The 21432-nt window shown below is 33.9% G+C and overlaps 2 protein-coding genes and 2 long non-coding RNA genes across 6 annotated transcripts; all 4 read right to left on the bottom strand.

Moving 5' to 3' along the window:
- Positions 1–2301: 2301 nt before the first annotated feature.
- On the bottom strand, positions 2302–5071 carry LOC135152630 (uncharacterized). 3 transcript variants are annotated; one of them, XR_010292001.1, is made up of 5 exons: positions 4852–5071; positions 4271–4338; positions 4011–4078; positions 2887–3930; positions 2302–2802 (listed from the first exon to the last, which is right to left on the bottom strand). It is a non-coding gene; the product is annotated as an uncharacterized LOC135152630 (long non-coding RNA). The 3 variants fall into 3 exon arrangements; XR_010292000.1 differs by having other exon boundaries at positions 2887–3062; positions 3224–4078; XR_010291999.1 differs by having other exon boundaries at positions 2887–4078.
- Positions 5072–9004: 3933 nt separating this feature from the next.
- LOC108223602 (pyrophosphate--fructose 6-phosphate 1-phosphotransferase subunit alpha) lies at positions 9005–16047 on the bottom strand. Its single transcript, XM_017397939.2, has 19 exons — positions 15735–16047; positions 14803–14975; positions 14375–14487; positions 13902–13976; positions 13694–13807; positions 13550–13617; positions 13324–13407; positions 13137–13190; positions 12897–12977; positions 12704–12797; positions 12555–12628; positions 12325–12435; positions 12203–12247; positions 12065–12121; positions 10987–11091; positions 10770–10886; positions 10045–10148; positions 9695–9860; positions 9005–9310 (listed from the first exon to the last, which is right to left on the bottom strand). Exons 1-19 carry the CDS (start codon positions 15822–15824, stop codon positions 9191–9193), a joined length of 1845 nt encoding a protein of 614 aa, XP_017253428.1. The 5' UTR covers positions 15825–16047; the 3' UTR covers positions 9005–9190.
- Positions 16048–17166: 1119 nt separating this feature from the next.
- Positions 17167–17468, bottom strand: LOC135152985 (uncharacterized). The gene is made up of 2 exons (XR_010292397.1): positions 17342–17468; positions 17167–17229 (listed from the first exon to the last, which is right to left on the bottom strand). It is a non-coding gene; the product is annotated as an uncharacterized LOC135152985 (long non-coding RNA).
- Positions 17469–17720: 252 nt separating this feature from the next.
- Positions 17721–20849, bottom strand: LOC108223963 (bZIP transcription factor 60). The gene is made up of 3 exons (XM_017398447.2): positions 20249–20849; positions 19629–19852; positions 17721–18163 (listed from the first exon to the last, which is right to left on the bottom strand). The coding sequence occupies exons 1-3, from the start codon at positions 20650–20652 to the stop codon at positions 17913–17915; spliced, it is 879 nt and encodes a 292-aa protein (XP_017253936.1). The 5' UTR covers positions 20653–20849; the 3' UTR covers positions 17721–17912.
- Positions 20850–21432: the final 583 nt, after the last annotated feature.

Raw genomic sequence — 21432 nt, forward strand, 5'->3', positions numbered from 1 at the left:
TAGTGAAAAGTATTCGGTTTATATATTGGAGAATATATATATATATATATATATATATATATATATATATATATATATAGAGAGAGAGAGAGAGAGAGAGAGAGAGAGAGAGAGAAAAGTTATATGGAGTACCATATTTTTTGGAGTATTGGAGGACAAAGCATCTACCGTCCATTCATTTCTCATCCTAGGGCTAGCATTTGTTTGGCTATTTTTTTTATTTTTAATACAAAACTAAATCATCACAGTAAGATCGTATATACTCTAGTCTGTTTATACGTATATTGTCTTCTTTAATTGGCAGTTACAACATCTCCAAGATTGTAGCATCCCCGGTTACTGATCAATAGACGCGTACTTTGTTTTTCAATTGTTCTTATTTTGTCTTGCACTCCACTATCAAAGATCTTACACGGTTCAAGTGGCTTTTTTCTTTTATTTATCTTCTTCGTTCTCCGCCAGCACATATGGCAATTGACCGGCATCAATCAGGTTTGTTGGCTTTAAGAATTATACTCTGTTTTATTGTTTTGTCTGTTAAGATTTAGGGTAATTTATAAAGATTTTCTGTTTTGCAAGCGGCGAATTATGTGTTTTTTGTTCTTCGAAAACCCTTAATCCTGTGATCATAATATTTGTTCTTCGAAAACCTTTAATCATGTGATCTCTTGAAACAGCTTGTCCTGTTAAACTAATTTTCAAGACTTGTGTAGTATTAGTCGTGTACTACTTGTACTTACATTTTGTTATCTATATCTTGTTCCTTGAATATGTTCGAAACTGGTACTGCATCGATCTTGTCTCAGCAGCAAGATAATGATATATATATATATATGCGGAAGAGAGGAACAGATTGCTAAAGGAGCAAGAATAGAGGAGGGCTGAGTTAAGAAGGCAACGGTACAAGCAGAAAGTAAAGCTGGAAGAGGAGTTGAATGCAGAGTTACCGCAACTGGTGGACAAACACAAACCTCATTAATCAGAGGAAAAGCTTTAAGCATATGGTGAAGAAAGAAAGGAGAGTGAGAGAGCTAGTAATGTGTAGGAAGGCCTTAGATCCTATCCCCGATTAATTTTCAACTCTACAGGACATACGTCAAGCAGCCCTGCACCACAAAAAGATATTCCATCAACAACAGTACGAGCCGACGGTAAGGAGAGTGGGACTGAACTGTGGTGCAGAACACCTCGACCGTTACTTTCTCCTGATTGGTTTTGCAGCATATCTTGGCACTAGAGCATTTGATAGGTTTCGCGAACAAGGAAGATCTAAAATTACATTAAAGAACTTGCTACATCCGAAATTGGAAGCTCAGGCAATGTAATGGAGGATCAGATTGCAACTTGGATGATTTATTTCAGTCCACGAATGTCTTCAATATTATTCTTTTTTTTGCCATCATTTTTTGAGGGATAGAGACAATCATTTAACTTTGACTTGCTCCTTTACTACAAAAGTAATTATACTCTTGCTCATTTACGTATACTAATAGATAATTACAATATATCCATTCAAAACTGAGAGGCAAAAGCTTTTGACTTGATTTTTGATGTTCTTAATAACGACCATCTTGACAATAAAAACCAACAAGGTCACAAGGATCACATTCAAAGTACTCTTTATGTGCAGTTTTATACCAAGCCATGAACAGGTTTCCGCAGTAAATTTTATTTTGGCCTTTTGGGATGACGCAATACCACTATATATGCAAGTCCTGTGTAATAGTGAATTCCCATCCGAATTCTTGACACTAGCACATAGTAAATTTCAGATTTTTTTTAGCCAACCACAGAGAGGTACAAGATTAGTAGTTTACATTAGTATTATACCCGTGTTATGTGCTAGAGTTATTAGAGTACTGGCTACCGATAACTTTCTTGTTATTCTTTCACCACTGTATGTCTTTTACCTATAAGGTCATAACAAATAAATGCTTTTAATTCTTAATGTTCTGCATTATATATACTATAAGCCTTCCAACAGCAAAACAAAAAAAAATACACACTATACAACAAAAAATTTTAACATTAAAAACACATGGGACATAATCAAGCTTAAAATGACTCGTGAGAGTGTCATTGCCATTTTCTGTGTGGATATGTTTGGTGTTTCATTCAATATTTTGATGCTCTTTAAGCACCAAATTTTTGTAAAGCCTCTTATACAGTAACTCATAATCATTCTATATGTACTACTCTATATCGAGTGCAAGAATACTAAACCGTGTAATGTTTGTCTAGTCAATGTCAAAAATATACATGAAACATCATTCTCTTGAGCCATTTCCGTTATAACTGAAATTTAGATAACAAATATCATGTTATAATCATTTAGTTTGTACAACTTTAAGAATAAGTACACCTTTCAGCTTCTGACTAAAAAGAGGCGAAAAATTGAACAGGTGATGGGTAACACTTGATAAACTTGTACATATTTTCAGAGAATCACATATGCCATTATTGCAAAACAATTCAGACAATCCCAATTTAGTTTATAGACAATTGTTTTACTCATCCAAATAAATTTAAACTGAGTACATATTCTTAAAGATGCATTTCACATTTCCATCAACTTCCTCTTGCTGCACTTAACAAGCTTATCCAAGACAATGTGCCGTATTCAATTCTCCAACCATGTCAGCATACAGTGAGCATAAATGACTTTATGATTGTGGAGAACACTCTTCTGGTTCTCCTACACAACATTAACTCATCTCATCAGCAGCGGCATTTAGATTATCATATTTTCATCATCTTCATTTGGAAGTCCTGTCCAGACTCAATTCCTCCTTCCAAAATATCCTGCAATTACGCTTACCACTTCAGTATAACTACAACCGTATATACAAGTTTAAATATAAAGTTGAAAAAAAAATGTCGTCTTACATTAAAAGCAACAAAGTGCTCAAATCTTTAATTAGAATTGTCACCATCATCTTCTCGTAGAATATTTCATTATTGAAATCATCCCCATTAGATTTATCGTTATCTCCTGAAACGTTGTCATCCACGTGCATGTCTTTTGTTAAAATATATTTAGCTCTTGCGCTCCCATCAAAATCCTGCATAAATAGACAAAATGTACTGTTGAATACATTTTGAATAGACATAGAATACAATTAAGCCCTTAATAACTTTCAGTTCTCCACTAGTGTCCCCAATATGTCATATTCATTAATTAGAAAGTTCGGATTTTAAAACATTAAGATGCACTATCTACTACCGTCGTATTGCTCGTCTACGACAAGCCGTTCCTCATAGGTCTGCATAGGAAAAAAAATTATAGTTCAGGCATTGAACACACGTTATATTAAGACATGGGGCACTGAGGGATAAAACTCTGCATCCCGAATTGTTTTTCACAAGCAAATTGATGAGTTCTGCATTTAAATAACAGGCTATGAATTGACTAGGCTGGTCACGCTAACTGTTCAGTTGAACAGACCTACAAATGAATTAACAGTACAAAAGCACATTATCAGTTTTGTCCAATTAAATATCACCAAACCCATTATAGTCAGGTTACATTCCCTAAACTCCTAATCACACAATATCCTCGATCTGCAAACAATAACCCCCTAATACATATATCTGAACAATAAACAAACAAAAGCCTTTTACTAAGTAGACAAAAAAAACACAATACAAATCTGCACACTAAACCCATCATCAATATTTACACCAAAATTCACTAACACATTATAATAAAAAAAACACGCTGTAAATACTAACCCTAATAAAGAACTACAAACCGGGGTGTCCTGCACATGCTATATTACAATCAGAGATGAAAAACTATTAAAGCTGCCTTACGAAGCCGAAACACAAAAAAACAACGGACAAATTACCTTAGAAGCACCAATACAGAACATTCGGATTAAATGCACCACATTTACATACGCAAATTATGGTTTGTGGAGCGAATAATACCTGAACTGATCTTCAATTAGAATTGGGTTGCTCCTCATAATTAAAAAACAAAACCAAAAAAGGTGAACACATTCACATACCAGAATTCATTCTGCAAGACAATCAACAATGCAATTCGATCTCGCTTGATCCTGACTTTGTTCTCTTTCTACAATAGGTATGCAGCACAATTAAGCATCAAAATCAAAAAAGGTAAACACATTCACATATCAGAACTCATTCTGCAGGACAATCAACAATGCAATTCGATCTCGCTTGATTCTGATTTTGTTCTCGTTCTTCAATAGGTATGCAGAACAATTAAGAATCAAAACCGGAAAAGGACAACACATTCACATACCAGAATTCATTCTGCAAGACAATCAACGATGCAATTCGATCTCGCTTGATTCTGACTTTGTTCTCGTTCTACAATAGGTATGCAGAACAATTAATTATTGCAATGCCTAGAACAGAATACATCACTTGGTGCACAAAAAAACTTCACTAATTACAAGTAGCACTATAAATTACCAAGGAATATTCAGAATGTTCCACACAGAGCAAGTCGTTGCATAACAAAAAAATATACTACAGGCTACACCGAAATCAGTTGCAGAAGAAATCAAACTTGCAATGCCCAAAAAAAATGGATCATTCGCACTATACACACCACAATATAGCCTTGCAACATCCATTTATTTTACCACAATAGCAATCAATATACCACATGCAAAACAAAGAACATTTAAATGTTGTCACAATCAAAACAAAAAAAAGGTGCGGCACAATTTAGCCTCGCGATGAAATCCAAATATCAATGCCTAAATATGGGTGATTCGAATATTTAACCTAATAATCGAACTCCAAAGTGGGTGTTGTATACATACAGGACGTGCAACACAAATAACTTCCGCCGAAATCAGAATCGGAGATACTAACCAGATTTCATTTTGTGCTTTTGGGTTATGTTCTTCACAACTTTAAAAGCCCCAAAACAAAATCGTCTTCTTGTCGTCAACTGCGGGATTATATGTCGCGTGTATCTTGCACTCCGTTTGTAACTGACGATTTTCTACGGAGTCCAATGCGGGATTAACAACCACGCGAATAGCGGAGATACGATTATGGATACGCTGCGTGTATGTATTTTTGTTTTTTAAAAAACTGTAAAATGCAGAATAATAACTAAATCCTTTTAATCTGGGCCGCAGGATTGGATATGATCCAATGGTGAAAACAGGGGACTCCAAGTACTCCAATTTTTAAAGTATTCCATGGAACCCAACTCTATATATATATATATATATATATATATATATATATATATATATATATATATATATATTAAGGAGATAGTTGTCGTTCATGGAGTTGCATATTGTCATGTGCCCTTGGACGTAAGGAGCATGAACGACGTGTTAGAGGGGTTGGTGGAAGTGCCAAAACTAAAGATGTATTTGGTTCGGGAGCAAGCAAACATAGTAGTGTCATCTAGGTAAGGATGAATGAAATGATGAACACAAAATTATAAGGAGCTTTTAATTAGATGAAGCAAATGAGTGTGTTAATCTGGGGTGATCAATTTTTAAAATGATGGTGGTATATCAAAAACTAAAATGATTGTAAGTAGTTGTTAGTTCGGTGGATTCAAAATATCATTTCTCAAATATCAAGGAACTTCTGCCAAAACTAGTTGCTATGATTCCTCATATTTAAGTTCTTCGGGTAGTGATGTATATGTCCACAATTGAGGGGCGTGGGTGTCAAAACTCAAGGCTTGAGCCTAAAGTTTCGTCAAGGCCCTATGCGAGATTCCAAAAAAGGTCTAGAACTCTATATTTAAAAGTTTTAGATGACCACCAACAATTATAAATAAACGCTAAGAGTTCTAAATGATGAAAAACTATTGTTGATAATGATCAAACCAAACTTCTATTATCTCGAACTCGAAAATCTAAACCAAGTCTAGCTCATAGACTTGGAAAACTGCTATATAGGGATTTCTACTGCATACAACTAGAATTATGTTTTTTGACATGATTCTTTACACCTGTAAAAATATGTACACTCGTAAGAACCATTCGAGTTCAGACTCACAAGAGCAATTAAAAAGTACGAAACTCACCCTCTAGTTTTTCATTTCATAACAATAATAAAAATATGATACATTAGGAAACTTTGTTCAATGACAGTTATAAAAACCCTTATTTGTGGTTTTCATTATTATTATAATATTAAATTCAAAATTCATTATAAGAGAATAAACGTGAAAGAGAAAGGAAGGTAAGAGAAATGGGAAGTAAATATTTTAATCCTAAGAAAATAAAATGAGGAACGGTTCCTCGTTCCTCGAAAATGAGATATACAGTGGGTATCCTAAAAATATCTTCAAAGGATGAGTTTTATGATGTCCTAAATCATAATTTTGTAGAATATGTTAAAAAGATTTATTTAAACAAAGTCGTGATCATTCCCTAACATTTAGGATTCACCTTTCAATCCTTATAAATAAGTCATGACTAATTATTCCTGATTTTGTTTTTAATGATTAGCACTTACCATCTTCTTCCATACAATTTTTTACATTATCTTTTTGTCGATAGATTTTGAATTTAATACTATAATATTTATTGAAAACACAAATTATATACTTATATTTAATAAGCGTAAGGGAGATAATTTGGTCGCATGGTCCTATGGACCAAAAGCTTATCATTCGTTGGATCGTATATTGAACAAATAAGCACCGTTAGATTGGAACAAAATTAACTTCTGTTCTATAAGGCAACTGATATCTACTTGCATGTTTATAATTCTTTTTCTGAATCCAAAACAAATTCTGTTTTTCACGTGTTTATGATTTTTTTAATTCAAAATATATATTTCCTACCAATTTTATTTGTTGAATCATATAAACCGCACTGTCACAATTTTTTTATAATATATTTTAAAATTAATAAGCTGGATTTATGTGAGGAACGAATACAAAAAAAAATTCTTAATCCAAAATAGATTCTACCTTCTTATTGCATGTTTATGATTCTTTTTCTTAATTCAAAACAAATTATGTTTATCCATTTTAATCTAGAACCATATAATTTTTTTGAAAAATATTTAAATCACATTATAATATTTCTAATATTAAATACATTTATAAATATAATCTAATAGGAGTTGGCGTAACGTATTCTACTCAAAATATATTTAAATTTGATAGAAAGAATTTAGGGCTTTTTTTATTCATAACCACGTTTTCAATCTTATTTCCAAAAAGACTACCTTATCCAATCTTATTTTCAAAAATACTACCTTTTTGAAAATATTTTCAAAAAATACTGTGGTTGCATATGCAACCATATATGCAACTACAAATCCTGATTTCAAGTTTCAGATTTCAAATGTCATTTTCGACCTCATATTTGTATATATATATATATATATATATATATATATATAATATATATATATATAGTATTTTTTGAAAATATTTTAGAGAAGGTAGTATTTTTGAAAATATTTTTAGAGATTTGAAAATAAGATTGGAGAAGGTAGTATTTTTGAAAATAAGATTGAAAAAACAATATACAAGATAATTCCCCAAGAATTTAATACTTTGGCATGATACATACGAGAAAAGGGATGACTTGATTACAATAGTTTATTTATTTGAAGCCATTAATGACTACTTACAAACAAATCATAATTTCAAATTTTATTTTATTGAAAACTTTAATTTATTATTGTTAAATTAAATTTGTTCACACCATTTAAATATATTTAAAAAGTTTATAAATGATTAAAAAGCTCTCGTGCCTTGCACGGGCTATAAGCTAGTAGGAATAATTGTTGAAGTTGTAATTCAATAACGTATCTTCACTTTTTAAAAACTGAATTGTTTATTATAGATTTTGAAAAACCCCACCCTCGACATTGTTAGAGATGCACCAAACTTTTTTTTTTTAAGAAAAAGAGATAATTCAATAAATAATAGCCATACGGCATCTACAAGAATGATCGAGTCGAACAAATATAGAAAAAATTAACATGCTTGTCTTCATACTCAAGATGAGACAAATAAGCGATGTTGAAATTAACGATGGTACATGTATAGAACCTTGCTCCGTGTTCACCATCTTTTCCAAAAACTCCGTTTGAGCTATCAACCACAAATGCAATTCCCGAAAGGCTTTATCGATGAATCCAAACCACTCTCACATAAGGACAGAAAAATCACACACTCTCACCAAGAAGAGAAATCAAACTATAATCAAAATAAACTAAAACAATTAGATCTGCACCACGACGCTGGGGAGATAATCGATCCACCCACAAATCCAAAAAGGCCTCTGGAATAAGAACGAAAATCGAAAATTTCGATGATATTGATCTAATAAAACATTCCCCGAAGAAGGAGATTTATTAAGAAAATCAATGAAAAAGCAAGAACAATCAAAGAATTAGCAATGAAAAGAAAAGATTTGGGGTTTTCCGGTTAAAGAACAATCAAAGAACTAGCAATGAAAAGGAAAGATTTGGGGCTTTCCACCGGACTCTGATGGAAGCCCCGTCGGAGATGAAAAGAAAGAGACGGCTAGAGAGAAGAGAGAAAAAGAAAACTAGGGTAAAACTTGAAAGTATTTGGTGAAGTTTTTTGCAGAAAAAAAAAAGTGACTAGGACACTATTAAAATGCCAAATTTCAAATTATAACTTTGAACATCTCAATACTATGCCAAATTTTCAAAATTACAACTTATAACATCATATAAGTATATAACTAATCTCCCCTTCCAATCTCCCCTTCCGGCAACAATTTATAAGTATTAACATTACAATTTTCATAGCTAATATCTAATTCCGTGAACAGGTTTTAAATATTTAACACACAGACTTTTGACGCATATTTCTTTCATTTCCTTTAAGATTTTCAAACGTGCTTACTTCTAAAATATAGTACCAAGGGAAATTTATCAACTAGATCAAATATTCAAATTAATTGGCATAAAAAAAACAGACACTTATAAACATCTTAACATTTTTTTTTTTTGCCAGAATAACATCTTAACATTTGACACAACAAATAATAAACATAAATTCAATCATAAACACCAGCGCCACTCTTATAATTATTCGAAATGAAGAAGTTGCCAATTTCAGACACCAAGGTTTATCTTCATATCTATTTTTGCACCTAAAGTTGTTGGGTCATAATTGAAGAAAAATCAGAAAAGTTGCCGCATAATAAAAAATCCCCTAAAAGATAAATACAGGACATTTCTTCTAAAGTCCGCTATTGGCAGGGGATGACATCACGGAGAGAATGTTTGTCACTGCAGCCATGGCACTCAATGCTGCTTTCAAGACATCCTGTGAACATCCTGGTTTGACAATTGTCCGGACCTGGTAGATAAGAGATGACAAAAAATAGGTTAACATTCAGTTCAAAGTAGATCAATCCCTCTGCTCTTAAGAGTCACTTTTAAACTCGCTTATAAAGTCTTCAGGAAAAGTTCAAACAGTGATTTGCTCATATCTTTCAGTCCTATCAACCAACACATACAAGCCCAGACAAGGTCTAATGGTAAACACAGCAATACAAAAGAAAACGAAAACACAAAATTTTTCCGTCCGTTTCAAAATAAATTCAATACTGATCCATGATAGTTTAGTAATTGCAAGCAACATGGCCAGTACTTTGTAGAACTGCTGTACATACATTTTTATGATTCATTTATGCTTAAATTAAAAATTAAAGAATGCTAATATAGTACATTACATATATACCTTGTCAAGATATACTTGCAATTCCTTTATACGACCCATGTAATCCTGGTCCTCAACACATAAAGTCACGGCCTTTGCATCTGCACCAGGACCATCAAACTGAAGGGGTCCTGGATTTCTATAGATGTCTTCGAGCAAAAATTTTGTCGCATTTTGACTTAACAACCTGCACAAACTAGTGATTAGCAACAGAAGGATAACAGGTACTGTCAGTAGTGCTCATAAATTGTATCTACCAATGTTATTTCATAATGGCAAAGATGGTACATCACAGTTTTATGTTGCAACATAAAAGTGTATAATTTAATATTACAAAGAGACTTGTAAGATAATACAGAAGTAGGACTTACTCATATGCTTTGCCTTTCAAATCCACAGTGGCAGGATGAACGGCAGGTTTCCCTTTAAATGCGGCACCTGGACCACTACCATACCTCTTGACAGTCATCATTGCCTGCAGATACCAGTTAGGCAGATTTAAATTACAGTAATAATTGCTAAAGGCACAACACAGTCTCCCATTCAGCCTAACATGAAGATTACTATCGCACAAGATAGAAGATGTACATCATCTTTAAACCTACATATAGATATTAGTATAAACATACTAGGAGCCCGTTTGGCTGAGCTTATGATTTATGACTTAACGTGACTTATGTGATAAGCTGGGAGCTTAAAATGTCCGTTTGGGTAATTTTGACTTATTAATGACTTATGGGTTACTAAAAATATAATAATAAAAATAAAAGTGATGTATGGGTAACTTATGACTTATGGGTAATTTTTATCAAAAAAAAAAGTTCAAAAAAATTAAGCCACTGAAAAAAGTACCTCAAACTAAGTTATGGCTTTAAGTCAGTTTCTCGCTTATTTCTGACTTTAAGCTGACTTGTGACGTACTACACAATCAGACATATTTCAAATTAAAGTCAAAAATGACTTAAAGCCCGGGCTTTAAGCCTAGGCAAACAGGCTCTAGATCGGAAGATACACCCAGACATTTTAATGTCCAGAATATCAATAACATGTAGAATTTGAAAGTCAATCAAACTCAGAATACAAAGGAAAACCATACAGTTATCGGAGCGGCACCACAACGCCACTTATTCACAGGATTCTTCAGGTTGGTTACAGTTGCCAAGTACCCATTAAGCCCAGCCGCCAGAATATGATAAGCAATGTGTCCAAGCACCTAATGAACATTGTTTCAAAACAAATTTTATATCAAAAGGTTCTCTAAAAATAATGAAGGGCAAATGAGATGCGAAATTTCAGAGTAAAAGCTTGCTTACATAGGCAAAGTCACAGTCAAATTTCGACGGTAAAGATCCCCGAGCTTGATAGCCAAAAAAGTGACATATAGCATTGAATTTTTTCCCTTTGTATGTTCCTTCTTTCTGGAAGATAAAATGAAACATCAAACCATATCTTTACACATAGATGAAGTGATAAATTATGTAATGAAAAAAATCTGTGTTTACAGCCACTTCGAACTTCAATAACATACTGTCTAGAGTGTTATTTAAATTAGAAAGACATGCGGCGCCGTTACTATGGAGAGCTTCATATCTAAAACGGAGTCAAATGGACCCTGTAGCCATCTATATAGAAAGCAATTCCCCAAGGTAGAAAATCCGGTTACAATAATGCCCAGTTTGGAAACTTGAAATTCTGGATTTGAACAAATGACATGTTTGGATAACCAAAATTAATTTGCTTCGATTAAATTCCAATCCATTCCAATTCGAGAACAAATTTAAGAATTTAAATGACACCTTAGTTCGTCTCATTTGAAATAAATTTCAAGTTTTTAAACACAACAGTGGGAGATCAGACTTCCAGAGCTCCAATGCTATCCGAGAAGTTATTCTAAAGGCAGTAAAATGTGTAACTAAAATGCAGCAAATGAAAATATGCGTAGAAATATTGCTACTATGCTGACAAGAGAGATATGCAGTAGTTTCACAAAATACAGATATCCAAGACATTGGTTCCGAGCAACAGGAACAGATCTTAAACACAATATTGTTCAATGTTTATATATCCACAAAACTTGGCCGAAGATGGAATAGATGTCAAAATGAGAGGATGTTGCATATCTGATCAAAGATACAAACATCTATCCTCTGTTAGGTAGAAAGAGGCTATTGAACATGATATAGTTGGAATAATGAATATGTTCTCTGCAATTACTGAATAACCTAGCAAAGCATATATAAGTGTGTAGATTGTTGTAGAGGAAAATAAAGACTTGAGGGGAGATTAAGCAATGAGAAGTGGACTCATAATTTTCAGTCAATTGTCATATGAAAAATGAGTAATAACGAGCCCATGAGCATTGCACTGTAATCTGTGAAAAGAAAAACTTACCAAGCGCTTGTTCATTTCTTCTTCCACGAGATGAGCAAGAAGCTTCTCTGTCTCAATCTGCAGTGAAGTGAGATATTAATGATTACTAAGTTCACAGATTTCACTGTGTATTACCACAAAGGCGGCATTTCTGGATACCTGAGAGAGTTGTGCAGAGTCATCTGATTCAGGATTGAGGAGCAACTGCAATATTACAACTTAAAATTAATACCCTTACACGGAGATAAAGTGAATAATATCAACAAAATGCAAAAATAGACCTGTTTCCTAATAAAGGGAGGCAAGAATTCAAACAAGGCAGATGCCCACGGTGACAATTGTGAGGATATATTATCAACTGAATAGCCTTCACGGAGCAAACCATGAATTTCCTGCAAATGAACAAAAATTTTAAGTTCAAAGCTAGCACGTTGCAAAACAATGTAAGGTGGGATAGCAGTAAGCAAATCATCAAATGAACACTTATTTATCACTTCTTAGAGGACTTTACCTGCAACAAAGCATAAACTTCAGGAATGCTTTCTATAAGCCCCTCTGGTAGTAAGATGACACCATGGTACTTGTCTGTTTAATATAAATACCGTTAAGTGAATAAGTAAGGATCACAGAAGAAGACAACAGTGATAAGGGATATCTCACCCTGTTCTGCTCTGGCTTGCACTGCATCACACAGTTGTTTTGTAAGGTCAAAAAGAGTGAGTTTTGATGCAGCCACCTCCTCGCCTAAAATAACCTGCAATTATCAAATCAGCATTCGTCTACAAACTAAAAATTAGGTGTATCCTAACAATCAATTCAAATATAAATTGGAAAAAAAGTAAAAAAAACACACCATGTTTGGATGGGACTGGAGAGTGCATTCTAGAGCAACATGTGATGCCTTCCGGCCCATGAGTCTGATAAAGTAATAATACTGAGGAGAACAGAAAGTCATTCAGTTGTATTCAAACCTAAATAGTTATCCCAAAGTAAATAGAGAAAAGAACAAACAATCTAGCAAACAAAAGGATAAAGAAATACGGTCCAGCGCACAGCTCATATGAAAACCTGTATTTCTGAGGGAATATATTACCTTCTCCGCTGAAAGGGCATCAGTGCAGACATTGCTAATAAGCTGGGAATTGACCTGTATACAAGGGAAGAACACTCATATTTACAAATTTTGTCCTGTAATTCACAGCAAGTACCAAGGTAACTTGGGAGGATGACACTGAGAAGCAACTTGATGTAATCTGATGAATTTTCAAGAAATTACACACCTTACAGATAGTATCAAATCCAACATTTGCTTCAACAAACTGGTTTTTGAGATCCCCATTCAATGTAACAGGAACACCAACCACCTGCAAAACTCAAACACAATGAAATCAGAGAGGCAGCGAAACACATTGATTGTACCTAATTGATATGAAGAAATATCATCACCACAAAGTTATTCCTTATCATCAAACAATGTTTACCAATATATGATAGCACAGAAAATACCTTTGTAGGGCATTTTGCTTCTGCAAAAGTCTCTGCAAGCTGCGCAGCATCTGTGTTTGATGTTACCCCTGTTAAAACCGAGTACATTGTTAGGGCCGAAGGAGAAGAGAAGAGGATATGAGGAGAGGAGAGAGACCAAAGTACCCCCAATGATGACAAGGCTGTCCAACTTCAAAGCTTTGCATGCAGCCAACGCAGCATTCACTTGTTCTGTTGTTCTTATCTGATCTTTTGTCCTTCCCAGCAAGTCATAACCACCTTAATGGGGTTGACAAAGTATAAGTCTACTGGAACACAATGGAATATGGTTATCTTACTATAGGATTACTCTTGCTCATGAGCTCATCCAAACCTTGATTTTTGTAGGATGCAAGAATGTCATCAGTGATTTCAAGAGTCTTTTGGGCAAATAAACCTTCAGATCCACCTGTTAAGGGGAACAAACTGGTTACACACCACTTCACATCTAGAATAGAAATTTATAGGCGCTCATACTCCTTTAATCAAAACCTATACGTGGAATAATAAGCCTTCTATATGATAGTGTTGATGTACTCAAGTAATCAATCAAAAAAAAGAAATAGCAGATAGTCCTCTTCTGCTGAGGGAATAACTATAACCAGAGCAAATTTTCAATGGAAGTGATATTGGCTTTCCAACTCACTGAACATTTCAAATTGTGATCTGGAAATCTGCAACAAGAAAATTGTGTTCTAGAAGGTAATGCAAAGAAGAAATGTTCAACTAAATACCATTATTTTCATAATTGCTATGTGTCTGGAAAATTTTATACAGGTCTGCTAAAAGAATAAGTACAACACTTACCAAGAAACCCGAGCAAAGTACTGCTGGAGTTATGAGTTTTAAGAGCATCATGAAGTCCCCATATGACATTATGTCCTCCAGGTGATTGTCTACCACAGAAAACCACTCCCACCCTGATTAAAACACACATATTAGGGTGCGTGTCTATGGATAGATGTAAGGTTCTTCCACACATTTATACTACCAACATAGTTAATTATCATCAGTTCATTACAGCATCAACTAAAAGAACATGGAGATATCTCAAGGGAAAGTGAAAGTAATTAATTTTGTCCATATTTAGGTTTTCATTATAAATACATAAGTATTGCAGACAAATTTCCTTTGAAATCAAGGATGCAGAGGTACATTCCTATGGAACAGATCCTGTTCAAGTAAGATTCCAACATTTAACTGAAAGAAAAAGTAGGTCAAGGTCACATGTATACCTTACTGCTGGCTGCTCAGTAATTATCTGAGCATCAGGCACCTTGGCAGTTGCTCTAAGAAAATGAGCTAACGGCTGACCATAAGTGTGTGGAAAGGATCGACTTATGGTGTGAGCACCAGAAGGGTCTGCAGAAGCAGTTGCATCACTAAACTCAACCCGCACACTTTTTCCCTGTATATTAAATCACATGAGTATACAAAAGTAGGAAACTTAAAAGTAAACATTCTTCAAATTCCATTCATAACAAATCACAAAGCCAGATCTAAACAGAACAACATAGAATACAACATGATTTTAAGTATACAGAAGATAAAGAAGATGTGTTCAGATCACTCACGATATAACATTCAATCAACATAATTATCATAACAGAACAAGACAACTGTTGACAAATAGGATCTAATTTTATTCAACTAAGATCTAATTACAACCAACAACACATACATTTCAGTGCGGGATTAAATTCCACTTTGATGCTTATAAACTTCGCCACTTCCAAGACGATACATACATTTGCTCAATCAACTTAGAGTAAACAAATTTAACAATACACATTATACAAACAAAGATCAGTTTATCATTACTACAATACACAAATCAAAACCACAGCAATCCAAAACCTACAACACATTGTCATTACGAGCAAGCAAAAGCAAACAAACAACTCGAAAAGGCTCCTAAACATGACACCGCATCTATCGTAATCCAGCACTTCAGATCTACACCTCTACATTCACCAAATCAAACTAAACTGACAAATTTCATCGAATCAAATACAAAAACAAGCATTTTTATAATCAAACTAAACAATTAAACAGTAAAGTTCAAGTCAAAAGCATCCAATGACAAACAAACAAAATCAATCGAACCAATAACAGCAATACAGCATTAACACACACAAATACATAGCTTTGACGAGATGAATCAGACCTGAAGACAAGGAGGAAGCTCCGGCTGATATTGAGATCGGAGTTTCTGCAAGTGAGAGAGTTGTCTTGGAATTCCGAAATCTGAATCCATTCTCCGACGAGTTTTCCGACGATTCTCCGGCGATAGAGAGTGATGAATACCTAGTTATAAATAAACCACCTACCTTGGGGTTTTGTATTATCTTATTATTTATATGCAGCAGGACGGCGATTCATACGAGTGAAGTGTGTTGTATATCAGCACTCATTCAGCCCACATTTTTTTAAATCTTTTAAAGCCCATTGTATTGCTCATATTACGATAATGCCATTTCATTTAGATTCACCAACTTTTTACCTGTTTTGTAGCGTAAGACAAACATGTTGTACTTTGCGCCTTCCTTCTCTTTTTTTCGTAATATTCCAGTAGATTTTAATTTAATATTAAAAAATTATTATCTTTATCAGAAATATATTGACTTTTACACGTAATTTAATATGTAAGAAAGACATGCATTTGCATATTATTTGTATTTTTATTTTCTGAATAAAATTTAGATGTTCAATTTTTATTTAGAAAAATAAAATCTAAAAAATAATATATAAAAGTGCATTTTTTTACATCTCAAATTATGTATAAAAGATTAAAGCAACTCTTATATGAGACATGGGAATATTAATACCTATAATTTAGAGAGTAAAATATGAGCTTTGCGTTTGGTAAAATTTCATGATTGGGTCAATTTATTCATGAAACAAATTTTGTAGGGTTATATATCAAACTAGCCACCCATTTCGTCAAAATATCTCACTTCAGCCACCCATCTTCTCGGAGACTCGTTTAAGCCCCTATAAACAAAATATATATCATTTTACCCACATCACTATTAATACCTCTTTACTTAATCATTTATCAAAAATCAACCGTTTGTTTACGAAACCACTTTGAGTATCTTCGTAATTGTCTCTAGTATTTATCAAAATAATTTAAAATTTTCTAAAACAACATTTTTATGGTGATCACATAAATATATATTTATAACTAAATATTTTTTTTAAATACATAGCTATGTTGCTTTATTAATTCGCAAATTATTTTGATAAATACTAGAAATAATTATGAAGGTACTTGAAGTGGTTTTGTAGTAAAAAAACAAACGGTTAATTTTTTATAAATGATTAAGTATAAATGTATGAATAGTGATGTGGGTAAAATGATATATATTTTGTTCATAGTGGCTTAAACGAGTCTCTGATAAGATGGGTGGCTAAAATGAGATATTGGGTGACTAAAATGAGATATTTTAATGCAACGGGCAACGGGCGGCCAATTTGATATATAACTCAATCTTGTAAGCGGTTTTTTATGTTAAATGACAAATGTGATTTGAAATTTTAGTGATCTAAAATCAAAATAAACTTTACGAATCGCATTCGGTCTAGTAAACTAAGGCTGGTAAACAAAAATATTTGCATCCCCATTATTGTTAACATTTTTTCCGCTACTTAATACGTACCTGCACGAAATATATAATATAATGTTAACCTCTATCCAAAATATTACTGTAACAATCTAAAACACAAATGTTAAAAAGAACAAGGGGAGTAGTAAAAAAGTATTTTCCTCACACTGGATAAGTGTGTCATCGGAGAAATTTAGCGGATCTACTAATCATACAGTGGATATGCTTGGAGTCCCAACAGGTCCCACGCCCATGGACTCTGACAGCTCTGATCATTTGTGACCGAAGGCTCAACACCTAACCAAACCACCGCTTTCACTCTTTTTCTCTAAAACTCAACTAATATTCCTTGTTGAGTTGGAGAGTTTATAGCTGCCTTTCAAACGAATTATTGGCCCTACATTACATATTTATCCTTTTCATGTATCTTTCTTGCGGAATTTTTCTAGAGGCCTTTTTCTAAATACAAAAACGAATCCACCTAACTAATTGATCAACCGAGACCTACTTATATACTGTCGTTTTAGTTTTTCAGAACTCCAACATAGTATCAAAATAAATAACTCTTCCCCGATCTACTGAGATTTTTTAGAATCCGCATAAAACACATATCATACCGAAACAAGTAACTTAAGGAACGACTAAAATTACTTGTCCAAAAAAAAAACAAGGATAATATATTTTATTCCTAATCAACGATAACAAGTCATCACATCTTCCCCCTCTCACCCTGGTAGCTAGGCTATAACTTCTGGTACCAAGTAACTCGGCCTCATCCTTGACCTTGAAGCTTTGCACCTCTTACCTAACATGTTCTGATGTAGCCCATGTTCAACTCTTCCCGCCTTTACTAGAGCCAGACTTCCCTGATTTCCGTTGTCCACGTTTTCCAGTGGAACTTCTTCCTTTGTTGATTGAAGGGAGTCTGGCAGGATTAGAAGACACATGTTGCCCAGGAACCAAAGCAGGGAACCCAACAGCAGGGATTCTGCACATTGATTGAAGGCCAGTATAAAATGATTATACTAATAATTAGAGCTGCATAAGGGTTTACCCAGAAATACATCTTATAATTAGAAATAAAAATTAATACTATAATAAATAACTGGATCCCCAAACCACTCACGTGCCTTATAACCCATATATCAGCACAACTACTTAAAGGGTCTAGATCTCTAAAAAAGTGGAACATTTGTTTCTTCATGACTACCTATTCTGAAGTCCTGATTAAGTTATAGAATGCTATAGGAAGTATATCAATGCCCCAAGTCTTGCTCGTATTATACACTGTATGAGAAGGGTGGACAAGAAGGCAGAGACAGGCTTAGTTTTTAGGTCCATTTCGTCTTTGCTAATAAAGTAGCACAAAAATGGTTTACAGAATAAAAATAAAGGAGCCAGAAATAAACTGGACAAATGAACATTAAAGAAATATTCTACATTAAGCTTTTTACATTCAAGATAAAGAATCATATCTGTCTTGCAAAAGTCAATCCCCTTAAAAGTTCCAAATTCATAATTACATGTTTTACTAGAATAAATGAAATTATTCTGTACCCATGAGTAATTTTATTAGTTCAATTATTCATCCTACTACAAAGGTCTGCCATTTTACAAATCAGTTGTGAGGAACCAGAAATGCAAGTTCTTAAGGGCATTCCTGATGGTCAATTCAATTTTTGTAAACATTAAACTGCAACAAGAAACTGTGCCCCCAGTGACAAATCTGTATAGTAATAGGAAAAAGTTCCAAATGCAAACAAAATTTGGTCCTAATGTAATTATGTAACAAGAAACTTGGCAAAAGCAATTAAAATTCCGGAGCCCTTTCAACGAATGATAATTAAGAAAGGGCCAAAATATTAATAGAATACAGCTGATAACCTATTTTTCGAAACTTATCTAACAATGGAGATGTCCATCACAAACAGATTCATTTCCCCTTATCATTTGTAGACAGAATAAACTCTCTATAGAGTTTGGAACTTAAAAATTGAGGTGAACCATATCACATTCAACCATGTGCATTAAAAACAGTGGCTGCATGGGAAACATAAAATTTTGGCTCTCTTACTAACAAAGGGTATTTGCAACAAAGACCAACCAGGTGCATCAACGGATACAAAAGTTCCACGAATTATGAGACCCTCTGTCTAAACACGCATTATGCCCATGATAGCATCAAGTCATGCAATAGTTGTGACCCAGGATAACTAATTTCAAGTAGTCAGTCAATTTGTACATGGTAGTAAGGTAGTTGATTTTAAAGGCCAACAAACACAAAATACTTCAATTTCTACTATAGAGAGCCTACGTGTGATAATAACTTAACCATCAAAATAGACAAACAGTGACTGAAGCTTGATAAACCATGCTCATAATAGGATATAAGCATATACTCAACAATATAATAACAGGACAAATAAAACAAGGACTTAAATCAATTTTCATACCCAACAAGAGCACAGCAGACTCCTGCTTGGTCATGGAAGCATCAAATGCCTTGCTACTATGTAAGGAAAGTCGTAAAGCTTGGTTCTCAGCTATAACACAGTTAAGCAACATCCCAAGCCTCCGGCACTCCCCTTCAAAGTACCTACTCTTCATCTCCAAGTCCTTCACATACAGTTTCTTTCTCTCTCGAGATTTAACAGCTGCATCCCTGTTCCTCTCTTGCCTAAAAATTATCATAACGCTTCAACTTAGCCATCACAATCACAGCACATAACCAGCCTCAAAAACCCTCATCACCGATCAATAATTATACCCACAATCAACAAACATAATTTAACTACACAATTAATTATCACCAGTCTAAAATCATACGTTGATTACAATTTAATTTACATTCTCCCAAAAATATCATATCCAATAAAAATAATCCCATAGAATGTACTAAAAAAGTGGAATTAAGCTACACAGAAATAATCATCGCAATTTTAAAACAATAAGTTCATTACAAATATTAATTTACACTTTTGAAATCATCATATCCAATAAATATAATCCGAACAATCTAAACACCTAGCATTCAATCAAACAATCAAGAAAATCATCGAAAATCGTAAAATACCTCTTCCGTTTCTTCGAAACAGGATCATCTTTTTCTCCGTCACCGCTTTCCTCATTAAAATTCTTATCATCCTCTTCTCCATCATTAGCGTCCTTATCACCATTCTGCACCACCGTCTCGGGAGAACTCGTTTTCGAATCATCAAGCACCTCGCCACGCGACGCCTCCGACTCAACCGGCGAATCAAGCAACACATCAAACAATAATTCATCGCCCTTACTTTGATCAAAGTCGTCGTTCATCAATAACTGCTCAATTTCGGCGAACTTTTCATTCGGATACGGATCAGGACCCGAAATCTGACCCGGTAATTCATCGAACAAATTAACGTCGTTGAGGAAATCAGGATCGTTTAGTAGCTGGTCCAAATTGAACTCATCGTCTCCTGTAATCAAATCGCTCATTGTTTTTTTTAAATTAAATAAATAAGTTATGTACAAACGGAAGAACCCTAACCCTGATTATAAAATTGAAATCAAACTTGTGCATACAGAGAAGAGAAAATTTAAAAAGAAAAAAAAGATAAATTGACGATTTAGTGTTGCGAAACTGTTGAATTGTATTTATATGTGCGTGTATGAGTTGTATATGGAAAAGGAATAGTAACGCGGCTTTGACGCTTGCAGGCTAAGGAAGCGTGAAGGACTTTACGAAGACCTTTGGTGCACCCGCGTTGCATGGGATCAGACTATCTCAATTACAACGTCATTGGACCAATGGGGGAGTTTTGTTATTTTACAGATTGAAAAGAAAAAGAGAGTTTTTAGTGCGGTCGACGCAAAAATAGGTGTTACATTAACGGTGGGGATTGATATTCTGATATATTTTTTAAAATTCGAGTTGAATGTCCTCGAATTTCGTAAATGAATTTTTTTTAAAAAAAATTTCAGTTAAAAACACCATTTATCTTTTTCATGTTTTTTAAAATATATAAAAAAATTATTACATACCACTCAAAAACCCTAGCTTTATTTTCTCTCATCTCTCTAGCGCTTCCCCCTTCTCATTCCGACGGGGCTTCCATCGGTTTTCCGGTGGAAAGCCCTAAATCTTTTCGTTTAATTGCTTTTTTTTTGTTGTTCTTTCTTGTTTCTTCGATTTTCTCAATAAAACTCCCTCTTTGGACAAAGTTATTTTACATCTATATCACTGAAACTTTTGATTTTCGTTCTTATCCGCTTTCA

This window comes from Daucus carota, chromosome 5 (genome assembly GCF_001625215.2).
Source record: "Daucus carota subsp. sativus chromosome 5, DH1 v3.0, whole genome shotgun sequence".
Classification (NCBI taxonomy): domain Eukaryota; kingdom Viridiplantae; phylum Streptophyta; class Magnoliopsida; order Apiales; family Apiaceae; genus Daucus; species Daucus carota.